The sequence below is a fragment of the Fringilla coelebs genome (genome assembly GCF_963513975.1).
Source record: "Fringilla coelebs genome assembly, chromosome: 10".
NCBI lineage: Eukaryota > Metazoa > Chordata > Aves > Passeriformes > Fringillidae > Fringilla > Fringilla coelebs.
The window spans coordinates 16,745,202-16,769,493 of record NC_140036.1 but is presented as its reverse complement, the minus strand read 5'-3'; the positions used below and the strand labels follow the sequence as shown (position 1 = coordinate 16,769,493).

The 24,292-nt window shown below is 51.7% G+C and overlaps 1 protein-coding gene across 2 annotated transcripts in view; it reads right to left on the bottom strand.

The window, feature by feature from the left end:
- Positions 1-1,764: 1,764 nt before the first annotated feature.
- The window catches only part of DIS3L2 (DIS3 like 3'-5' exoribonuclease 2), a 180,281-nt gene continuing 157,753 nt past the window's right edge, over positions 1,765-24,292 (bottom strand). Inside the window, exons 16-22 of one of the 2 annotated variants that reach the window (XM_084212427.1) lie at positions 11,611-11,794; positions 10,360-10,446; positions 6,272-6,419; positions 6,035-6,165; positions 5,707-5,811; positions 4,957-5,058; positions 1,765-2,240 (exon numbers count right to left, since the gene is read on the bottom strand). In XM_084212427.1, the coding sequence (XP_084068553.1) occupies positions 2,142-2,240; positions 4,957-5,058; positions 5,707-5,811; positions 6,035-6,165; positions 6,272-6,419; positions 10,360-10,446; positions 11,611-11,794 (856 nt within the window). In that variant the 3' untranslated portion in view covers positions 1,765-2,141. Of the gene's footprint in view, positions 2,241-4,956; positions 5,059-5,706; positions 5,812-6,034; positions 6,166-6,271; positions 6,420-10,359; positions 10,447-11,610; positions 11,795-24,292 lie in introns of those variants that run through there. The other variant, XR_014616419.1, reaches the window with a different exon arrangement.

The following is a 24,292-nucleotide window of genomic DNA, read 5'->3' as shown; positions in this document are numbered from 1 at the left end:
CAATGGCTGGGTAACCATGACTGGCCGTGGCCATTGGGCCACTTTATCCAAAGTTAGGGGTGGAGGTTGGGAGCAGCAGGGATGGAGAGGCTGGGCCTGCTCTGCTCTGGGGGGAAGCTGTGACCAACCCATTCAAAGGCTGTGGTCTCAGAGCACCCTGAGGTGGCTGTGAGGGTTCTCGTTTGCTGGCATCCCAAGGGGAGGTGACATGGTCTCTGGAGATCCCCAAGGAAGTGACACCAGCCCCAGCACCCCCCACCAGAGGCTCTTACCCCACTGTCCCACGTGTCCCCTGTCACCAGAGGCTGCGGCGGCGAGCTGGGCGAGGAAGCAGAGGAGGAGGAGGCAGGTTCCAGAGGAAAGCGGCCGTGCCATGCTGCCCACCCCGCTCCCTCCTGGAATGCTGCCTTAGCCCAGGCCCAGGGACAGCCCTTTATGGCTCTTCCCTGTCCCGTGAGACGATGGGCTGATAACATTCACCGACTATCTCCCAGCCCTCTCAGGGCCCTCCCAATGCCCTTGCCCCACCCTGGGGCCATCCCTGCCCCCACCAGCAAGGCAGGACCTCCAGCCTGTCCCTGAGGACCAGGGCACCTCTGGGCCCCAGCTCCCATGGGGGCGGCTGCCTGTGGGACCCCGGGGAGCGGGAGGGAGAGCACGGGGCAAAGGGCTGTTTTTGCAGACAGGCTGAGCTGGGCCAGGCTGGATTTGCCTGGTTTCTCCTGAGACAAACCCGAGGAGGGGGACACTGGGCTGAGGGGTAGGGAGTGGACATATTGGCTTTGGTGTCAGTGTCCTCTGGTCCCCTCTCCCAGCAGTTACACGCTGCCTATGAGCTCCTGGGACAGCTGGTGCCTGACACACTGGGTGCCCTGGGGCAGCCCATGCCAGCACACTGCACAGCAGGGTACCTGCTGTGGGCGGGAACAGCCCCTGCCACCAGCATCGGGTGACATCCCCCGGGATTGCACCAGGCCATCTGGAAGGACACTGCATGAACAGAAGTCTTGGGGACTACAGGTGTCATTGATGGCTTCACCAGCTCCTAGGAAGTGTGCTGTGCCCAGCCCTGACCCCCCATCCTGACCCAGGCAGTTGAGGTTTGGCCAGCTCCTGGCTCCAGCAGATGGAAGATGTGCTGGTGCTAGTGCTGGCCATGTCTGTCACCACTGATGGGGCAGAGTGATGCCCTCCCTGCCTGGCACAATGGATCCATTCCTCCGTGCCACATGTCAATCCCTTCACCAGCCACAGCTTGTGATGATGTGGAGGCTGCCAGAGCAGCCCACGCCCCCAGCGCATCCTCAGAGTGTGGGTGGGGGACATGGGGACAGAGAGCAGGCAAAGGTGGCTGGAGATGGCAGAAGTCAGTTGGTCAGTGAGGCACTGGATGCAAGGACATGGTGCCATAGGATCCCTGAGCAGGGTTAGGCTAGAGGCCAAGGTGTGAGGGCCTGGAGCAGACACACAGGGACTCCTGGTGAAGCCAGAGGGACTGAGGGAATACCTGCAGGATCCGGAGCTGGGAACACCTGCCCTGATCTCACATCTTCTGGCCAAGCATATCTGAGGCAGTGAGGCCAAATTCCATAATGCCTGGGAAGCGGCAGGCATGGGAAGGCAGGGGGCTGCCCAGAGGTGATTTACTGCTGGGAACATGGAGGGCACCAAATAAAACCTGCACGAGCTCCACACACAGCTGCTGACCCGACTTTTATTACATGACACACAACCCTGCAAGAAACCCTGCTGCATGGCCCCATGGCTGCATCCCACTGCATCCACACCCCACCTGGGATGGTGGAGCCAGCCCCTCTCTGCTCCTGGGGACACATATCCCCTCTCTCAGCCCTCACCATGGGCACTGAAGCTGCAGATGGACACCACTGCCTTAAAAAAAACATTAAGAAAGCATCATGCTAAAAATACCCAAGAGTAGAAATGTTCTGCCTGGGGCAGGCTCAAGCCCTGAGCCCTGCTCCCAGGCGGAGTTAAAATCCAAACCAGAAATAAAACCACAATGGTTTTAAAACTCAAAACCCCAAAGTCCTTGTGGGCCCCTTCTGTCTCCAGCAGGTGCTGGAGCGGGGCCTGGGAGGTGAGGGAGCATCAGCAGTGGGGAGTACACAGAGCCAGGGCTCTCACTTGTCCAAGCTTGGCCTCTTGAGCAGGGCACTGTACTTGAGGGGGCCACCATCTGCCGTCAGCACCACCTCCACCAGCGTGAAAATGGTGATCACCTTCATCAAGGGAGAGAAAGAGAGAAAAGAAGGTTTTCAGGCAGCTTGAAATCACACCAAGATTCGCTTAAAGCTGTGCTGGCTTTTGCTGCCTCCATCAGTGCACCCATGAGGAACAAAGGAACAGGGCAGGATGGATTCAGACAGCTCTGCTGGGGTCCAGGATGCTCCTAGGGCTGGAGGCACCATCCTCAAGGGCAACACCATGAACTCTGACACCAATCAGGGCACCCACACCAACCTGAATGAGCCTCCCAAAACATCTTCACATATCCCAGCCTGATCAGGCCCTACTCTTGCTCTCCACAGCGTCTGGGAAGAATTGTGGGCATTTGTGCTCTTGGCTTTGGGTCCCAATCTCCCCTCAAGGCCACCCATGCCTGCCCTCTCCAGCCGCAGAACCACGTCCCCCCTTCAAGGAGCTTGGCCAAGAGCCAAGGCCGAGCTGCGGTGAGAAGGGTTTTCCACATGACGCTGAGCATTTCATCAGCATCCCACAAGGAGGGAACAATCTGCCTGTGCTCCCACAGTGAGAGGAGACCCAGGAAGGGAGCACAATAGATAAGAGCGATGCAAGGGAACAAAGACCCCAGAAAATCAATCCCTCCTCTTCAGGAACTGCGCTGCTGCTGCTGCCATCTCCCTGCTCCTCCGACCCACAGCTCTTCCTGTGATTGTATGGATTAGAAGTGGAAAGTATTGATCTGGTCTGTCCTTGAGGCAGTTAAGGGGCTGGCTGGGAAGGGCTGTCCTGGGGTCATGCACAGGCATTTGGGGACTTTGCTTGCTGGAGCCTGTTCCCCATGCTGTGGCAGGGCTCACTGGGGCCATCTGCTCAGGGCGGCCCCACGAGAAGCAGGCTCAGAGCTACCGGCATAACCTTGTCCAACCCTTCCCAGCTCATCCAGAGCCAGCTGCTCCACATTAATCATTCAGAACAGGAAAATCTCATTGAGACTTAAATGTACAAAGTGGCCAGTGAGGAGCAACCTGCAGGAAAATCCTATCACAACTGGCTGCCAGAGAGCTGTGGGCTACTGAGCATCAGCCCCTGCCCATCCTAGCTAGCTGCAGTGCAGGGGGTGCTGTTCAGGGGAAAGCCCCCCCATATGGGGGAGTCAAAGTGGGAGTACCAGGATGCTCCCTCACAATCCTGCATTATGCCTTTGCTGAACTGCCATGAAACAGCACAATTTCACATCAAATCCTCTGAGTCTTAGATCCACTTCACCCGTGAGTGACGTCCACTGAGGCCCTGGTCATCTCCTGGAGATCAGAGAGAAATGGGGGCAACATCTGCCCTCCATGGCAGGGCCAAACAAACAGCCCAGGCCCCAGCACACCTTCTCACTAACAGCCTTCCCGGATGCTCCCACTGCCTGGCCAGGCTCAGCTGAACAGGAAGCAGAGACCAAGGGCTGGGGCCAGCTAGGGAGCTGGGGTTCTGTGGGGTGTCCAGGTGACATCTACCAGAGTTCAGCATGGCTCACAGGAGTCTGGGTCATCCCAGGGCTGGAGATTTATAAACTCAAGGATATGCTGGCTTGGAGGATAGCTCAGAGTCTAATCCCATGGGAGAGCTCCAGTGTTTTCTTAGGAGGTGTGGAAGGTTTGTGGAGGAGTTTCCTCTACCGTTTGCTTAAGCAAAATGGGCCCTGCTCATGCTGGGGCATCATTTTTCATCAGTTCCTTGCTAGAGTGTAAGTGATCCCAGCTCCTGTAGGAAAGGGGGAACTGAGGCCACTCCAGGCTGCATCCACAGGGCTTCTCTGAGCCAAGCTGAGAGAGGAAAGCTCAGCTTTAAAGGGAGGGAGGCCTGCAGAAATGTTTGCAGAGCCAGATCCAGCTCTGATCACAACATCCACCCTGGGAAGGGAAGGACTCTCCAGCACATGCATCACCTCAGCTGGGAGGGTCAGCCCACTCTGTGTCAGGAAACCTGAGTGGGCAAGGATGGGATGTCCTGGGCTTGGATGGAATTGGGGCTCAAGTGCAGAACCCCTGAAGTGGCGCAGGGAGAGGCTGGGATTTAGCCCTTCAGGCAGGGATAGCAGCAGTCAACACAGCTGGGGTTTTATAGCCATGCCAGACAAAAGCTGGCAAAGAAGCACCACTTAATCAAGCCAGACAAATGTGATTGCTCCCTTTGATTGAGTTACCAAGTTAATAGATGACAGGGACACAAAAGAGAGATTTCTAGATGCTGTTAAGTCATTTGAGACTGCATCTCAGGAAGTCTGATTTAAAAATTCTCTCCTAATTGAGGCTCAACCCTGTCACAGGGATGGAAAAAGCCATGTCAGGGGCAAAGAGTGCCAGGGTGGGGGAAGGGTCTAGACAAGAGCTGCCTTAAGCCTGATCTTACTTAACATCTTAATTGATGATCTGGAAGGAGGAAGTAAACAGCATGTTAATTCAATTCCTGGAAAAACCTGAATTGGGAGGCAGGGCAGACAGCAGGCAGGACAGAGACTGAAGGCTGTGGAGGGGTCAGATTGTGAGAGCAGTGATGGGACTGGACTGGATGGCAGAGGAGGATGAGATTGAAGCTGGGCTCACTGGGAAAGGGACACAGATAGCAGGGCCTGACACCCTGTGAGACAAGTCCTGCCTCCCAGGCCGGTCCCTGCAGACATCACAATATCCACATGTTGCCCACAGCCTCCATGCCAGCCCCATGGTGTTGTGAGCCTGTCCCATGCTGTGGAGGTCTTACCTGGGGCACAGATTCCTCCTCCAGCTCCTCTGGTTCCCACAGGAGTGTCAGCTCTGGCTTCTTCCCTGCCTTCTGGAAGCGGAAGTCCACCAAGGGCAGCGCCTGCAGGCAGGGAGAGTGTTGGGAACGTGCCCCCCCAGCTCTCCTGCACCTCGCCTGTGGATGGGGCTGAGGCTGCCTCTGCAGCTCTTCAACACCTGGGATGCAGCAGCCCGTGAGCCTGAGCCTAGCACGTAAATCAGGGGCTGCTGCCATACACCACCAGCCCATATATCATGCTCTATGTCCTGTTTAAAGATGTCATTGCCAGACATATAACCAGGTTATTAAGAGAGGATGCTGTCACCAAGTGCAGGTGCTGGCCCACAGCGCTGCTGTCACAGCCCCAGATAAACCATCTGATTACATGAAATGAAAACCAGCCTCGCTCCCTGTCCTCACTTCAGATCCACGCTTATCGCTGTTCCCCTGAATGTGGCTTTATTCCTTTTTACCCAGCACGTCACAGGGAGAAGCTGGTCCCCAGAGACTGGCTGATCCAAACACCCAGTCCCTTGTGCCTGCTTGGGCTGAGGGATGGAAGGCAAACTCCAGGAAGGTTCCCTCCCTGCTGGCTGGACCAGCTTGGGAACAGTTCTGCCTGTTGCAGGGCTGGCACAAAAGGGCACTGGGACAGTCACTGCCTGCAGTGATGCCAGGCTGCTCTGGCAAGGCAGCGTTGGCACTGTCTCACACTGGTGAGGTACTTACATTGCAGTAGATGCGCTTCTGGACTCCAAACTTCAGCACCAGGACATCAAAGGCCTTGCTCAGAACACCCATTACCATGGCTTCTGACTCCAGAGGACCACATTCCTGTCAAGAGACAGGGCTGTCACTACACAGCAGATCTCATTCAGCAATCCCCAAGACAGAGTCTCAAGGTCATGGAATCCAGCAGTAGTTGTTGCTGACTGTGTCCTCCCACTGTTTGCTTCTCCTAAAGCCAAGTGGGCAGACACAACTCCCTGCCCATGCAGGCTGGGCCTTCACAGGGAAATCCAGAGATGCCTTGGGAGAAAAGAGACTTGGGTCTTACCCTGACAAAGACAGAGAAGAAGAGGTCAGCACTGAGCTCCTGCACCCTCTTGGAAGCCATCTTCCGGTCATTGCAGTGATCTGCCTGTTTCTGGATGGCCTCTTTCTCCATTTTGATGGGGGATCTGGCACCTGCAAAGGGGACAAGTGACAATAACGTGCCCATGCTCCCTCCTGTTCCAGAGCCGTGCCATGGCCCCCGTCCCTGTCCCAGCCCATGCAGGTGAGCAGCACGCACCGAGCGAGGCGGAGAGCAGGCGGTGCACGATGATGTCGGCGTAGCGGCGGATGGGGGACGTGAAGTGGGTGTAGAAGGGCACGTTCAGGGCGTAGTGCTGAAAGAGGGTCTCGTCAGCCAGGACGCCGGTGCAGAAGTAGAGAGCCATCTGAAAGGGGGAGAGACCAGGCATGGGTGTGAGCGAGGGTGGTGCCGTGAGGCTGGAGGGGTCTGGCTCTGTGAGACACGGTGCCAGCAGCCAATGGCCCTTCTGAAGACATCCTGTCTGCTGCTGGTCCTTCACCTGCTGCTCAGCTTGGGCTGAACAGGCATTGCAGAAACTGAGCACAGAATATAAGGGGCAAAGCCACTGCTGGGAGCTGCTGGCTGTCAGCTGTCCCTGCCTGGCCCCAAGGACTGCATCAATTTTCACATCACCCATAGGTCTAAGCAGCTTCCTGCTTCTGCTCAAGCCCTGGGGCTCATTTGCCTTCCTCTCATCTTCCAGGGGAGAGCCCAGCTGGTCCTGTGCCCACATCAGATGGTGTTTGGTTCTCGGTCTGGCTGCAGGCTTTACACACCCACTGTGCATGCTTGGAGAGCACTGGGGGCAGGCATGAGTGGCTTCCAAGGAGGAGAGAGAGCCCTGCTGCTATCCCTGTTGCTCCATCCCACCATGACAGCTGGGGAGCTGAGCGGCTGAACTGCCCATCTAAACCAACACCAGGGCAACACCAGCACCGCTGCTCAGCAGCCTCTTCAGCAGGAACCGCTCCTGTATCAGCCCTGTTATCCCACAGATTACAGCTTTTATTTTTACATCTGTGAAACACCAGCTCTTGGGGCTGGGAAAACACTGGGGGCTGGGCCCAGGCGGGGACGGGAGCTGTGCAGGTCAGGGGGGTGGTGGCGGGGTCACGGCACAGTGGCGATTGAATGAACCCATTTAAAAATAAGAGCAAGGGATTTAAAAAAAACAGGAGTAGCCAGCTCTGATTACAGAGCCGTCCTGGGATCCTTGGTTTGGGCAGCTGTATCCTCCACTCTCCAGGCCAGTGGCGCAGCCAGCTCCTGCTGAGCAGCAACGCACTGATCCGGGCAAGTAAATAAAGCAGGTTAAAAAAAGCAGCATCAGTCCCAGCCTTATTATGAGACCCAAGAGCTGGGATAGGAGCTGTGGTGGCTGCCAATTTCCACAACCTAGAATTAAATTGTTTCTGATGGACTCCACGAAGTATGGTCTCCACTCAATTAGCTCAGCTCCCACAGAATGAAGCTGGGCAGGGAGACATGCCGAGCTCCAGAGGCTGCTGTGGGAGGGGGGGATGAGTGCCCTTGTGCTGACAGACGGCAGGGAATCACAGGGAGCTTCCAGCCACTTGTGCCAGGCTTCTGGGCAGCAGCCCAGAAGGAAGGCCCCTACAAAGCCAGGCAGGCAAAAAGCAGAGCACCAGTCAAAATCCCTGCTCTGAGAAAGACACTGGGAAGGGCCCATCCCTGCCCTATGCCCAGCAGTGTTTCAAGTTACACCCCATCTTGCTTAAAGTTAGAAAAGATGCTGACGGTCCTGTGCTGCTTGCTGTGGTCTGGGGCACTGTGTCTTGATTGATATACTGGCCACTGTGGGGTCCAGCACCATTTTGGATACTCTTTTGGCAGTCCATGGGTCTCACTGACATTTGCAGCTCTTTGAGTATCCCAGCAAAAATACTCCCCTAGGCCATGGTAGAGCTGCAGCCCGCAGGGAGCCCAGTCCGGTGTGTATCTGACACCATCCTCACCACAGTGACAGCACAACCCAGTGACATCAGCCTGGCATGAAGCAGATGTTTTCTCATTAACAGATTTGACTCACAAGAGGTCTCAAATCCCCAGAGTTTCTGCAATCCCCGGAGAACTGCAAGGAGCCTGGAAATAAATCAGCCCCAGCCAACCAGGGGCAGCTTTGCTTTCACGGACAGATTGAATCCCTGAGTGACTGAGCCCCTGAAAAATGGTGTGTCACTGCTCCTTCATCTGTTACAAGGCTCCTGGCATGCCAATCCAGGCATGCCCTCAGGCACACGCATTACCAGTTGCTTCCCATCTCCCTCCTCCTCCAAGAGGCTGAAGTCTTGACCACCATCATGCAGTGAAGAGGGAAGACACAGGCTCGGCACAACCAGGGGTTAAACCTGTGGACAGGTTATTTTGGCTGATTTAGCTGCAGCCTTGTCCCTAAAGCATCAGCTTTATCACTGGGAGCTGTGACATGTGCAGGGATACAGGTGACTTCTCAGTGCCCTGACCAGACGGTCTCGCTGCGCCATCTGCCAGAGCAATGGCCCAGCCCTCACCACCGGCCTGGGCCCCTCAGTGGCTGTGCTCTGCAGCTGCCAACACTCAAATCTGTCCTCTCCCCCATGAGGGACCACGACATCGAGCAGGATGGGGCTGATTCTTCCATCTGCTCTCATGCTGGTGGCAGACAGCAAAAAAATTACTCCTCTCAGGGAAAGCTCCTTTCTCCTGGAAGCTGTTTGCCCCTTTCCAAGTGCTTTGCCTATAATGGGAGTGTGCCAGGCAGCAGGTTTGCCACGTATGGGTGGCCTGCACAGCACACCTGAACACACAGGCACCTTTGTCTTCTGATGATGGAATGAGACTAATTCCTGCCAAAATCATGTCTTGTGGAATATCTCCTCTAAAAGTGCCTCTTTCTCTGTATCTACTCTGCAGAAGACTTCATCTCCAAAACCTTGATAACTCTTTCATGTAAAGAAATCTAACGTATTCACAATGCTAAATCTTAATGAGAGCCCCTGTGTGGTATCTGAAAGCGCTCCCACCACTTCTCCAACCAGTCTCAGGACACCACCAAAGGTAAGATCTCAGCAAGTCCATGGGTCCCCAAAAGCCCATCTCCTCCTTGATGCCACTGCAGAACTTTCTCCTGGCTCATCCATCCTGGCCAGCAGCCAGGCTTGCTCCATGTGCTGCTACCAGCAAAGCCCAGGCTTGTGCCACAGTCAGCAGGACAGAGAGGGACTCAAAGGAACTCATGTCACCAGTGCACCTTCCACCAGAAAAGGAGGATGTGACAGAAGGGGACCAGGATAACCCAAATCAGGATACAGGATCTGGGACAACACATCCAGCTCCAGAGGACACTCCCTGCTCTTTACAAAGCAGCCCTCCTGAGCTGGACACACATGAGAGGGTGATTTACTAAATGGCCTCGTACCCCAGCCCCAGTTGCAAACAAGCATTAAGTCCCGGAAACACAGCAGGACTTCAGGCACTGCTAATGAGTACATGAAGCAAATAAGCTAATTACAAGAGTGACAGTCAAATGAGTGATGTTGGGAAGATGATTAATTCCTGCAGTGATAAGCAGGCCACAGCAGAGAGATCATTTCAGGAACGTGCCCCTTCTCCCCACGGGGTAGGACTTTCCTCAGAAGAGGTTGTGAGGCAGCTGATGCCTCACAAAAATTTTTCATGATAGTGATAAACATCCAGGCAAGTGTCCTGAGCTACAGATGCACTAAACACAACAACTGGTGAGAGCAGCACAAGTCTCCATTGCAGAGACTGTCAAAGAAAGTCACCTGGGCTGGAGGGAGACTGAAGGATTTCCAGAACTTTCCTTCTTCCAAGAGCAGGTACCAGACTGTCCCTATGGCCAGCTGCACAGCCCTACTCCTAATTCCTTCTTTGGACCAGTTGGGATACCATGATGTGATGAAATGACACAAACATGAACCATGGCACCCACCACCAGCTGTTCACAGGGCTGGGTCCTCGTGAGTCTGCTAACAGGTCTCATGCAACTTCAAGGGTGAAATATCCCAACCACTAATAACAGGGACACTGTGGGCAGTGAGGAAAGACTCAGCCTAACCTTGCCATCCAGTGAAGCTTTGTTGCTCCAGTGCCTCCAGTGCCAGCTGCACAGGGCTGGAGGTACTGGAGGAAGCTGCTGGCAGCCCTGGAACACCACATTCAGTATTCATTCACTCCCTCTGTGTGCAACAACCAGCCTGGTTCAAGAAGGGGCAAGGACTGAAGATAAAGCCACAGCAGAAAGCTACAAGCAGACATGGCCAACAGCACAGCGCTGTTCTCACCTGCATGGGCCTGGAGAACATGTAGGTCAGCACTTCTTTCCTTGCTCTGGAATATTTGTCAGCACCAAATGTTTCACTTAAGCTTTTCTGGAGGAGAAAAGAGAGAACGTTCAGTGTTGGCTGGTTATGGTGGTAAAGCGACCCAGGCAGACCTTACTGGTGCTAACAGCACCCTGTCAAAGCCAAATTCCCCTTCTTCCTGAAAATCCCCTTGTAAGCCAAAAGGTGCACAAGAAATTGGGCTTTGCTGCGGTCCCAGCAGCCCCAGTAGAACTGCATACACAGTCCTGAGCACTGGCTCTCCTCCTGGGGTCACTGGCAGGGAGCACCAGGGCATGGGGACTGCTGGCTTTGCCCCCAGTTGTGCAGTGTGACAGAGAGGCTGCAAACCCTCTTGTGACCCGTGCCTGGCTCCCATTCAGCTGCTGAGAACTTCAGCACAGGGACTAATGGGACTCTGGGGAGACATGGGGAGGTCACTGCCTGGGGGTAGCAGTGAGGAAGGGCTGGAGGGTTCAAAGTGCAGGAAAGGAGCTGAGTGAGCAGCCTTGCCTCTGCTGATACAGGCTGGGCACAGCCAGCAAGCAGGGAAAGCGGTCCCAGCTGCTGGAGGGGCGTGTGGCAGGCCAGCGGGGATGGGATTAACCGAGGATTATCCACAGTCCAGTTGCGGTGAGTAAAGAAAATCCTGGAAGCTGCGCGGTGCTGTTCAGCTGGAGTTCAGCCTCAGGACATGCTCAGCAGAGGAGTGGTTGGACACTTCTTGCACTGGCTGCATCTGACCTTTCCCAGAACTGCTCTCTAGTCCTTCCCAGTCACCCCACTCCCCACCCTGCCCTCCCTGAGACCTGCACCAGCCCAGACAGAAACAGCCCCATGGAGAGCTACTTTCCTTGTGCTATGGAGCAAATTCCCTGCCCAGAGAAGGAAATCTGAGTGTCCCAGTGAGTGCTCCTGCACAGAAACATCCTTCCCATTGCAGGGAGGGCAGTGCAGGGGTCACTTGCAAGGTCCTTCCCACCCTGCTCTAATCTCTGTGCACAATATGGCTGACCAGGCCAGGCTGGGCCACCCCTGCCCAGTGCGAATAGATCAATAGCGAGTGAGCGCGGTGTTTTGGCATGGCATGGCATAGTTGTCAGTTGTGCTTGGGCATAGAGGGACAGGGAATGAAGAACATGCTGCCATGAACGTGCCATCACGTAGCTGCCCACCCTTGTCCCCCTGGCCCTGCCAGGCCAGCGCACTCACATGCAGGGTCCCTGCGCTGCTGAAGTCGATGTCAAGGCCAACTTGGTTGCAAAAGTCCATGAGGTCTTTCAGCAGCTTGGTTTGGGGCGGGGGGTGGCGGCGGAGGAAGGCCTGCTCGGGGAAGGAGCGGTAGATCTGATGGGCCACAGCCATGTTTGCTAGCAGCATGAACTCTTCCACCAGCCTGCAGCACGAGAAAAACAACCCCAGGCCCAGGTTAGACAGGGGAGGCCCCTAGGAAGCCTAGCCAGTCCACAGTAATTGGAACTAATATGACACAGGAGGACAGGGGAGCAGCTTGTAGTTGCTGACATAAGCACAGATTAGCTGTGAGACTGCAGCAAATCCCCCCCAAATTCTCACTTTCTAGCGAGGGGCTCCCCAGGGACTCAGAGTAAGCTGTCCTGCTGGCGCAGACAAGCAGAAGTCAGTGATAAATTGACAGCTTAAATTAGGATAAAATAATCTCCCTTTAGGTCATTTTATCTCCTGAAACGCTTGACAAGCAAAACAAACGCCGTGCGAGAGATAGCACGGAAAACAAACACACTTCTCTGTCTTCCTGGGCCAGAGCAAACAGCGCCTCGCTCGTTCCCCCATCCCCAGCTTGACATGTGTGGTCAGGCCCAGGCACTGAGCCCTGCCCCACGCCAGGCTCCCACCCACAGCACAACACAGCACCGTCCCCAGGCAGGACAAGCCACCAGCGCTGCTCCAGCAGGGCTGCCTTTGGCATCCAGGGACTCCACAGACTCCTCCAGACGATCTCCAGAGCGCTGGGGTATTCCAGGCTGGGGTGAGCCCCTCACCTTCCATCTCTGAATGTTCATGCATTGAATGGAAACCTCTGGGGTTGCACAGTGCTCAGGAAAGCAATCCCAGTGCTAGAGATCATCCTTGGCGTGTGTATGGGCTGTGCTACCAGCAGCAGGGCTGTGCCACGGGGGACTTGTTTAACTGGGCTTGATAAGTAAGAGATGTGCTTAACTGGGCTTCCTGCTATTTCCTGCATGTATTCCCAGGGCTCCTAACTGGTGCTAATTGCCAAAAAAGATAATAGATTTACAGAAGTAACCTCATCCTCCCAGCAATGCCTGAGTGAGCTACTGCTGATTGTGCCAGCTCAGCCTTGCTGCTCCTGCAGGCAAAGCAGTGATTTTGCAGGGCTGGCTGGGGGACAAGGGCTGCAGCTGGTGTTCCTGCAGCTCCCAACCTTGGCCACTGCCGGGGAGACTGCCCAGGTGAGATGTACAGGGTGCTGAACTCCTGGGGTACTCCTACAGCAGTCATACATTCTCAGCTGGGAGTACTTGCCAAGAACTAGAAAGAGAAAGGAAATAAAGACAAACCTGGAGGAGAAATAAGCACCTGAGAGTGATCATCAGCAGTAGAAATATTAGTCTTTAATGGGAAGAAGCTCTTTTTATTAAGAGCCCTGTGGATTCTCACAGAGGGTTTTGTGCCAGAGGCCAACACTTCAGGCCCCACAGGGAGGGCAGGAGGCACATCCTGGCCCAGGGGCAGTGCGAGCAGGGCAGGAGAAGCATGGTCTGAATGGGAATGGGCTGCCTGCCCTGTCCCCTGGAACACCTGTCCATGGGGACATTCTGCCAAAGGCCAAGGGCTGGGTTGCGGGTGGGCAATGCTGAGCAGGATCAGGACACACTCCTGAGGGGCCACTTCCAAGGGGGCTGAGCCAGGCTCTTGCTGTTCCTGTGCAGCAGAACCGGCAGATGGCAACCTCGGTCCCTCTATGGCCAGCGGCTCCAGGGGGTCCAGGACAGTGTGGCCCGGGGGCGCTGGGCACCCCGGCCGCAGGACAGCCAGCGGCAGGCAGCGGGTTACGGCACAGGCATCCCCATCTCCGGAGAGTGGGGGACACACCAGCCTCACCGAGCAGCACGTGGGGAGCATGGCCCGAGGACAGGTGTGAGCTGTGCCAGCCCATGTTCACTCCTGGGAAGCCCTTTCTGCCCGAGCCAGGTCGCAGCGAGGCACAGAAAACAGGGCAGACTGCAAAAGGCTGCACCTCTCCTTCCCATGGGCTTTGGTGCAAGCAAAGAGGGAGGCGTTTCCAGCATTAGCCTCAGCTACACAGAAGCACACTTGGGCAAAGGTTGGCCATGGAGTCCCCCTGCATCTCCCTTGAACTGCAGCCTCTATGGAAGGAGATGCAAGCCCATTTTTAAGGACAAAGCAATAAACACCTGTGAACAAAATCTCCTCCTTGTCACAGGCAACATGTGCTCATTGCATGTCCCACAGATGAACACTATGAGCAAATGCTGCAGCAGACCCTGGTGTGTCTGCTCCTGTTGAGCACTGGAGTGTAAACCCTTCATCTCCCATCTACAGTGACACTTTAGGCTGGATGCAATTTCCACCTGATAATTTAGTTCTGCATTTTGTTTTATCATTCTGTGGCTTGGGCTTTTACAATTTCCAGGACATATCTTTGTTCTGATGTTGTAGGTACTAAATGGAAGCTCATACCTGAGCACCGTCCTGCCAGGGATGCTTTTATTCTTGAAGTAAAACTAACAGCACATACCACCCACTCTGCTCTGCAAAATCCCATCCTGGGAAGCACCCAGGAGCTTTGCACCCATGACAGGGTGTGCAGGATGCGACCATGGATATTCAGAATTGAAAAGCTATTCTTGCTCTCTCACCCAAAGGTAGAGGCAGGCTCTGGGAGATGCATCTGCAGTTCAGGCTTTCAAGGATCAGGTAACACGGATAAGGTTGGACACTCCTGTATCTGGGGGGAAAAGAAGCCCCAGGATCTGATGGGTTGGTTTGTGTCAGCTCAGGCTAACAAACCAGAATGCCCTGGGAAGGCTGCAATGCCCAGTGGACTGATGCCAAAACCCCCTGAAGGGACAGAGGGTCCTTCCCAGCTCTGGATCACTGCAGGATCATAGAGCTCCCCAAATGCACCCTGCTGCAGCACTCCTGCAAGCTTGAAAGGGAAGTAGAGTGTGGGGCTGCTCTATAACTCCTAGTCAGATTTGTTCCAAACATCAGGAGTTCAGGGAAAGAAAAGCAGCTTCCAGTACGCACTAGTCACAGCTGGGGTAATCCAGAGCATGTGAGAGCTTGCCAGGGTCAGAGGGAACAGGCTGGGGACAGTGAAGGAGCTGGCATCCGTGCCTGGAGTTAAGCCACGCTACCTCTTCCAGCAGAGCAATGGGGTCTGGGGCTAAGGACACAGACAGGAGACAAGATCTGCATGAAACAGCTTAATGTGGTGACCTCACTGCACCTGAAAGAAAAACCTTAATCCCAAGAGGAGCTCACACTGAGACTGCATGGGATGTTGGTGACTCAGGAAGATGAGCCAGGGCTAGGACTGCCCATGAAGCCAGTAAGGCTTCAGGTGCTGAGGAGCTGGAGGGCACAGCAAAGCTGCTGCCTTCCTGCCCTCCCCATGTGGCCTTTCAATTGCACTTTTAGCTCATGTTCTCACCAGGGCTCCAACTAAGCAAGCACTACACTGTGGCTTGGAGAAAAGCAATGAATGCTGGGCTGGTGGGAGCAGAGGTTGGCTGGCAGAGCATGGATCCAGCCCAGCGGCTGCTGCTGATGCTGCTGGGAGCTGTGCTGAAGCCCTGCTAACTTGTCAGCAGGTCAAACGACAAGAGGTTTTGGGGTTTCTGTGGGTTTTTTTCTTAAAACAGCCCAGCTTGGAGTCTGGCTCAGTGCAGCTGGCAGACAGGAGTACAAAGAAAAATATTTAATGGCTAAAAAAACGGAGACAGAAAGACTGGTCCATCTGAACGCGCGCTGAATGAATCCCATGTGAAATGCATTCTAACGCCATCGTTACAGTTTCCCCTGGATTAGCTGAGCTATCCTTGGCTCCTGGCTCCACAAAATCCCATAAACAATCTGATCTGAACTTTTGCCCTTTCTGTGCTGATGTGAGGTTTCCTCTGCCATCTCACAGACAGGGCTAGGGGTCAACAGGTGGCTGTCCCTCCCATAGGTGCCTGCAGATCCCAGCTGTCCTGCTAACCACACTGCAGGAGGGAGCATTTCCAAACCTGTTCCATGCATCACTTAACATGTGCACATGTGAGGGCAAGGAGAGGGAGGGATGGGATGGCTTTTGCGTTCTGTAATATGTACATCTCCTGTCAGCTTTTTCAATATCCAAATTTTGCTTGGGAGTTACATGGATGAAACTCGTCCTCAGCCTGCCTGCAAGAGGTTAGCTGAAGTGTATGGGCTCACACTCACCCGAGTTTCAAATGTGACCATGGCATGCCAGTGCCTAAACCTCACCAACTTCTGGGGAGATTTCAAGCTCCTGAGATGTTCTTAAACACAAGTCTTGATGCTTTTCAAAGTATTTTTGATAGTCATAGCTTCTGTAGGGAAATGGTCACCTATGAAACCATCCAGCTGAAGAGGACTGACGACATCTTGATAACATCCCCAAACTCAAGCTAGTGGGCTGTAATTCCTCTCAGACAACTCCTGCCAGTGTCAAACATCTATGGGATGTGGAAAGAGGAGCTACACATTCAGACCCTTGACCTGCTTTAGTATCAGCATTACTATTTGCTTCATTACATGTCAGATAGACCTTTCCCAATCTCCAGATAGCAACCTTGAAAAACTACTGATGCCCTCAGCAAGCAGTTTGGTTGATGGCAAATAAAATAATGGTTTTTCATGGCAAATCTGCAAAGAGAGGCAGGGCAAGTAAAATGCCTATTTGGCTGCTTGTCTCCATGGCAATGCAGCTAGGCTGCACAGCAGCCATCGAAGTGTCCACTCTCCCTGATTAACTTGACAAATGACATTAGCTAAGAAGGGTTTGCTGAAAGGGAGAGACAAGGAGTACTTTGTGTGCAATCCAGTGAATGCAGGAAGGAGGCAGGCAGCTTCCTTAAAGTAAAAGGACACTAAAACACCTGCTGTTCCAGTAGGGTAACAGACCCAGGGGCTTCAGAGCAAAGGGCAGTGAGGTGGGGCTGGACAGATGAACACAGCTGTTCCCCTGTAATGCCTTCTACACCTCCATCCCCTCCCTACAAGATGTAACTGATGGGTATATCCAGGTGTTGTAAGAGATATCACAGCTGAGGTGTGAGGGAAAAACCCAAAACAGCACACAGCTCTTCCATGGCAGGGTTCTTTGCTTTTGATGGGCTAGAGAAATTGGTCTTTTCTTCATGGGTAGCTCATTGTGGAAACCTGCTCCCAAAAGGATGGAGCTGAACTGTTTTGAGCTGGAGTCTGAGCCCCCTTTCCAATGGTGGTCTCTCTGGCTGGGTGAGCTGCCACCAAGCAAATCCTCAGCATTCTTCCAGCAGTTCAGACTCGAGTCAAATGTGACCAACCTCTTCTACAAAGGGTTACAAAGTTCTTTCTCCTAACCCATTGCAATATCTCATCTGGTCCTCTCCATCTTTTCTCTCTCTCATAGCACACGCTCCCTCCCACAAAAGGAACAAGACTTCTGCTATTCAAATTTCTTCCCATCTATGGATAGATTTACCATGCCAGATCAGCATGGATTCATGCTTCAACCTGCAGTCAAAGGCCTCTTGTTTCTCAGTCCATATCTATGTGCCTGCCTCAGTGGCGTCCAGCTCCATGCTGGGTCCAAGCAGGGTTAGGACAGTATAGCTTTGACAGCATCACACTGGAACCAAACAGTGTCACAAAAGGCTGGTGCTGAGAAAGACAGCCCTGATGTGTCTGTGTGTGTCTAAGAGAGCTCTAAAGACATTGATGGATTTATGTCTCCTTGCTGAGGGCAGTACATTGCTGGGAGCCTGGCTCTCTGCTGGCTTGGAAGGAATTATTGTTACAGCACAATCTCATAGCAAACAGGAGATCTACAGCCACCCCCTGCAAATGGGATTCTAAATCCTGCTGCATTCACCCACAAAGTCACCTTCCACATAAGGCTGCAAATAGTCCTTTTCACATCCAACAGGAGCAGCATCAGCTGAAGAAAAACAGTAAAGAAACAGCACCACGGCTCAACCAACAAACCCTCTCCAAAGGTGTTAGGTCCAAAGATGCTGGATATGGTATGACTTTTTCTTCCCGAAATCGTGTTCCCTTATTTTTGATTACAGCTCTTCCATGAAGCAGAGGAACTTGAGAGGTTTCTATAAAAGCTCTTCTAAAACCAACATTAGCTAATCCCACATCTCTTGAGAGCGCAGCCAATGACACAATTATGCTCTTTGGTGAGTAGCTGGGCCGGCACTTGCCATGGCAATTTTCCATGCAAAATTATTCAAGAACAGTCTGCTGTTTTCTTGGTGACACTCTGCCTATCCAACCAACAGGAGCATCTTCAGCCATCCACTCTGGAACAGCACTGCTGCCTGAAGAGCCATGAAAATCAAATCTCCTATTATCCAAAAAAATTGGATTACAGTGTTACATATGAGCCTTGCAATGTTGGTGTGGAGCTCCTGTTGCCAATGACAGTTGCCAAAAGACCAAAAGACCTACTTTTTTTTTTGAAAGAAAAAGTAGTAAAAGGCAAAAATGCTGGCGGTTCCTGGCTTGATGAAAGTCATTTGTGCTCCTCTCACAGCTAGCAGTAGCCTTGTACAAAGCATAGCTGAATAATGGAATTACTCCACTTTCTGAGATTGCTCAATTAACTCTTGGTTAAAACTGCTACCATTGAAACTTGATGAGAATAGCAGCTCTGAGGCAGTTTTAGATTCATTTCTTACTAAGCTAGAATGGCTTTTCCCTATAATGAACACCTTTTCCGGGGTATAAAGAATGCCCTTTATATTAGCTATGGTGCCTTCCCAGTAATAGATGCCTACAACACAAATGCATGGGAGGGTTCTCTGAATACAAATGTCACTTATGGACCACTCTCACACCTTGAGGCTGGAAATGCCACAAGGCTGCTCTCTTTGCTTTATCCAAATTATCTATGGTACAGTGGAAAACTGTTTTAAGTTCTCAATGCTGATGCTGAGCTCCTGAAGGCATTTGGCACGATTAGGAATTAATTGCTTAAAGCCTGATGTACTGGTTTGCACACAGGGATTAAGACCGCTAGAAAAACCTCAGCCACTTGCCTGAGTTTCTTTGAAATTATCAGCGCCACTTTGCAGCCCTGTTAAATGAAATTGCTGACTTCATCTGGCAGCACAGCGTCAGGCCAGACATCGCAGTGCTGGACGGCACAAGCGGCCACAGAGCCTTTGGGACCTCTTGGCTCTCAGCTGTGGGGGTAGAAAAGGCCCCTTGCCCAGCCTGGAGCTCCTCACCCTCATCTGTGGTTTATATGGAAGGGATAAAGTCAATACCTGCCTGTCCTGCCATCCTCCCTCCTGTCTTGATTCAAATGGCAAAGGAGGCATCCTTGCACTGAAGTGTTGGTGTTGCAGAGGACGCAATCACTGCGGGCTGTGCCTCTTCATTAAACGTTAATATGACTGCAGTCTGCTCCTTTTCATGCTAATTGGTGACAACCTTCAGACTCCTGGCGTGGTGCTCAAGTGCCCCTCTGTGCCAAAACAGAGTCTTCAGCTGCTGTGGGTCAGGGATGAAAGCCTAGACCTGTATGCAAGTGCTGGGCCACACAGGATGGGGAGGCACAACTTCAGCAGGCTCCCTCAGTCTCAGCTCCACTGTTCTCCACAATTTTCTCATGACTACCACATTTTTGAGCCCAGGGCAGAGGACTTTACTCTCAGCATCACGCACAGAGGAAGACCTCCATTCAGGAATGGCCTTCCAGATCCCTTTTTTCATGGGCCACAAAGAAGCCCCTGGAGTGCTGCTGAAAGGGACCTGAGAGCTGAGTTTTCTCCAGTCCATGGTAATTTTGGTGGGTGAATGAGCTCAGAGTCAGGCTGGGCTGGGACGGGGCAGAGGAGAGAGGAGATACCTCACAGCCAGTGTCCAAGCCGGGCAGTCCACATTCCTGAGACGTGCAGTCTGATATGCCACTGGCTCCCAAAGCACAGCTTATGACAAGACACATAATATTAATGTCATCCAGAGTCTGGCTAGGAGGAGAATGGAAAGAATTCCTGAATGAATGCAGACAGTCCCTCTGCTGATGGGAAAGTCTCCAGCCCCACACATCAGGCCAGCATTGCCTGTTATCAGCCTGCCTTTCCCACTGGAAAGAGGAAACAGGAATGAAAGGCACTTTTCCTCACCATTAAAAGTTTATGCAAGTGATTTATGGGTCAGAAAAATTAGCAAGTGCGTTGCTGAGTGCTCCATACAGCAGCGTGTGTTACGTGGCTGCTGACCAGAAATGCCAAGACCTATTAGGTGGAAGCAAAGGGCAGCATGATGGAAAGTTAAAGATGCTTTTTGCCGATTTAATTAATTAGCCCGGTCTTTTCTCCATCCCCTGCAGCCTTCATTAATATAATGTTGAAGTGAAGAAATATTAACAATTCAGACAACACATTAATATTAACACAATACCTGCAAAATGCAAGTGTAAGTCCATTAGGTAAACATGGCCTTAAGCCATTGAGGCAGAAATAATATTCTGACATTTCCTAGCACAAGTATCCTGCAGAGATACTGTCCATCATTTATGCTTCCTTGTAAGTCATGGTCCCTGGTACATGGGGGGCTCTTCATCTGTTACTAGTCCCAGAAATGATGGGAAAAACTTACATTTACATTAAGATATTTACCCCTTCCATATGGAAAGTGTCTTACTAAAACCATGTCATCAACTAGAAAGATCAGAAGGGATTTTTAAAAGGATTTTATCTCTGTGCCAGCAAGGGATGGAGATAAAACCTGAACCTGATAGCTTGTAAATATTAACTTACACTTGGGAATGCTCCAGAACATCAGCTTTCTATTATGGTGGTTTCATCTGAGACAAGTTTTCATTAAGGGAGGAACAAACAGTTAATCACCCGGAGAACTGATAGTGCCGCAGGGAGTCACAGACTGCTAGAACCAGCCTTCCTGTTTCACATTCCCCATCAGCTACTGTTCTCCCAGACATTCCTGCTGAGGAGATATTCACATCCTGTGTGTGTTACACCCTTTAGCCTCTGGACTTGCTTTTTCCTAGTTTACCTGGCATTAAAGAGTTGATTACTTCCAAAGCAGGAGATAATCTGATGGTCAAGAGGGAAATGATACTGGATGAACATTCCAGACTAGAGGCATACTCTGAGACAGTCAATGACTGGGAGAGCATACATCTACCAACCAGGATGTGACCCAGGGACAAACAAGGAGGAGTCTGCAGAAACTCATGAAGAGATGAACAACAAAAGATAACAAAAAAAGAGTTTAAAATATCAAAACCACGGAAAGTAACCCACATAATCCAGCAGCCAAAGAGGCAGCAGTGGCACAACAACTCAGCATACACCCCTGATGTTCATGAAGTGGAAGTCAGGCAGTCACTTGCCAAGTAATGCCCTCTTCTGGTGCAAGTCTCTGGTCCAAGCAATACAGAGTAACTTCAAAGTTGGATTAGGCTGGCCTTTTCCAGTTGAGTTCTAGCAATCCCCACATTCAACTTTCTCACAGCCTCTCAGGGTGCTTGTTCCACTTCCTAACCATGCTCACAAGTATTGTTTGGGATCATGGGAAGAGACCTCGAGGAGAAGCAATCACCCAGACTGGTCAGCCTTCAGCAAGGGCCTTGCCAGCGGAGGACTGCTCAAGACAAACTTGCTGCAGATCAAGGCAATCAGAACAACCTCTAGGACCACTGCTCCTGAGAAGATCTGTGTCAGAAAAACACGTGTAACTTAGCAAGTTCCCAAGGTCCCCAGCAGACAACACCCAAAGGTAGCTGCTCCCTGGCCATGGGATGCTCTGCTGGGGGTGCTGCTTTCCAGGCAGGGCCATGGGTCAGGGCTCACATTGCTCTGGTTCAACCTCAGATTTGCAGTTGTAGCACTGAGTGTGGGCAGGTTAAGGGGAACAGTTGTATCAATACAGAGCGAGGGATCCAGCTGGCTCTGGCTGTATTATTCTTGGTCTGAAATGACTGCAAAGCAATCATGAACCTTCTGGTTACCAGGACTTTCAAAGACATGGAAACCCGAGGGGGAGGGAAGCAAGGTATGGGGGACACCAACAGCAGATTTGGGTTAAAATAGCCAATAAAAGTTGGCAGGGAAATGAAAGGGAAATGGGCAACAGAGAATTTAGGGGTGATGTTTTCTAAATATGCTACTGAAATACTCTGGATAACTTCTGCTTTCAAGCAGCCTCTTGGCAGATTACAATGTCCCAGAAGGTTTTATATCCAGCTCCTACGATCTTAAACTAAATATTAGGTGAGAAAAACATGCTTCTAAGGAAAAGTCAAAGATAGCCCTGAGTGAAAAACAATGATCAGGAGAACGAACATATTTGGTTTGTTGAATATACAACCAACATCCGTTTTCTTGCCCAAAAAATAAAGCCAAGGGAATAAAATGCAGAGATGAGCAAAATGGAAAAGCTGCAGGAAATTTAGGCAGTCTCCCCTCACCCCACATATTTCCCCAGGCAGGACTCTCACCCTGCCTGGCCTCAGCCAGCAGGCTTGGAGCTTTGCCTTGAATTCCTCAGAGAGCCTTATCCCCTCTGCAGCAGGACCAGCTCAAGGCACAGTGGGTCTTTTCCATCTGGAACTTCTCTCCCTTGACTTTTATGTGCATCGATTCAAAAGCTGTTTGATTTACTGATGCAGGGGCTGTGAAGAGTCTAGTTTGGTCTAAAGGACAGCCTGAGGTTAAAGGCAGCAGTGCAATTTCACCACCCTGTCCATTACAAGAAAATGCTCAGATCTGGATTTACAGTCATGTTTCACCGAGCCCACACATCAGGCAGGCTGAGATTGGCACCATTTTCACAACGGGATTGATTAGAAATGGATAAACATCCCACTGGAGCTGGACACCCCATGGAGAAAGCCATGGGAGCGGGTCCTGAACAGCACCTTGGAGGGTGTGTGGCTGTGGGTGACAGCTACTGCCAGCCAGATGGCAGATGAGGATAGATGAGGCAGTTTCAATGAGACCATAACAGGTGAGGATGAGTGGCACGGGACCTGTCACTGTAAGGGAGAATTGTATCCTTCAAGTCCAGAGATGGATATGATGACTCTCCAGAGCTGCATTGTAAGAAAGGACTTTGTAATATGTCCCAGTCCCTCTACTGTCTGCAAAGCCTCACATGCTGCTGGGTGAATTTAGCAAATACCTCCATCCCTGATTGTCACAGTCATAACCTGGTTACTCCAGCTAGTTCCTCCATTGACTTTTATGGATCCCTCAGCTCCATCTAAGAACAGAGAAACCAAAGCTAGATCCATGATGATATCCTGGAACTGCTCCTTTGGGTCAGGGTTTTACTAGATGAAAGGAAGCTTGGTTAAAATGAAGACCTAGGTGCAATGAAGAAGAACTCTTGCAATATTATCTTCCAGCTCTTCCAGAGTTCAGCAGCACAGATCAACCTCCTGAAAAAAAATCTACCATCACAAGAAAGCAGACACACAGATCTGTCAGCACATTTGTGCTGCTGAAACTGACGGATCTCAGCACTGGATCGGTAAGATTTGCAACACTGTCATCTTGCAAAGCCTTGGCAGTGCCTTTTAATCCTTGGAAAAGGAGCACTTCAGGCATCAGTTCTTGACTTTGCATTTGAATGTTGCAAAGCCAAGACAACAATGTGTCTTGGAGCACAGGGCATATCCTAAGATGCCCTGGAGCTTTCTTGTCCTACAGACATTGAGTAGCAATCTCCAAACGACAAAACAGAAATAAAACCATATATCCTCACGCTTTGGTGAGCCTCCAATCCAAGCCTGACAGATACCTGGCTATGAGTGCTGCGTCTCTCCGACTGCTTAACCCTTGAATAAACAGGGGAAATGTACATTTAGAAGAAGCCTGGGTTTATCCCTTTCTCTTCCAATGAGCCCTCTTAACTCTTGAGGAGAAATCCTTTTTCTCCTTTGAGACGTGTACCCTGTCTGTCACCAGCAGGCCTGGTGTTGTGTAAAGTAACCTATGAGCAGAAAAACACCAAATTCTTCAGTGACCCCAGGCCTGGAGCCAGGGATTGACCTGCTGGTTCTTACTGTTTCTTCCCTTATCATTTCCGGTAACTGAAGAATTGGGATGATATTGCCTGTTCTCCTGATCCCTTAGTCATCCCAAACCATTGAAGTATCTCTTGAATGCCCTTGGACTTCTTGTTGCAACATCATTGCTGCCTACGTGAAAAATCAATAATGGACCATATCTGAGGGCCATACCAGGGTGGGAAGTTTTCACTTTTATAACTTGGCCCCAGAGAGGTAGCAGACATCTCTCAAGGGGTGGGTCTGATCTATGTATTGGGCCTTTGGCTCTTTACCAAGGGTTACTCAGTAACATTCAAGTAAAAACTTTGGAAGCTTTCTCCAATTGATCGATCTGTTGCATCTGGACAGCTGAGAAGGATGGTGAAGCTCCATCAGATACCCTTCACTGACCAGTTTCAGCAGGGGACAAACCCACTCAGAACCACTGCCTGAAGCAGCAACATGACCGTGCCAAGAGGTGTTAAGAAAGGGGACACACAATAGTTAAAACAGACAATCCAAGAACCTGGAAAAGGGCAGGGATTACAAGAATCTGGTAACCCACCACAGGGGATACAACAGCTTCTGTTACTGCCCAGACTTCATGTGCTCATTTATTGCTGT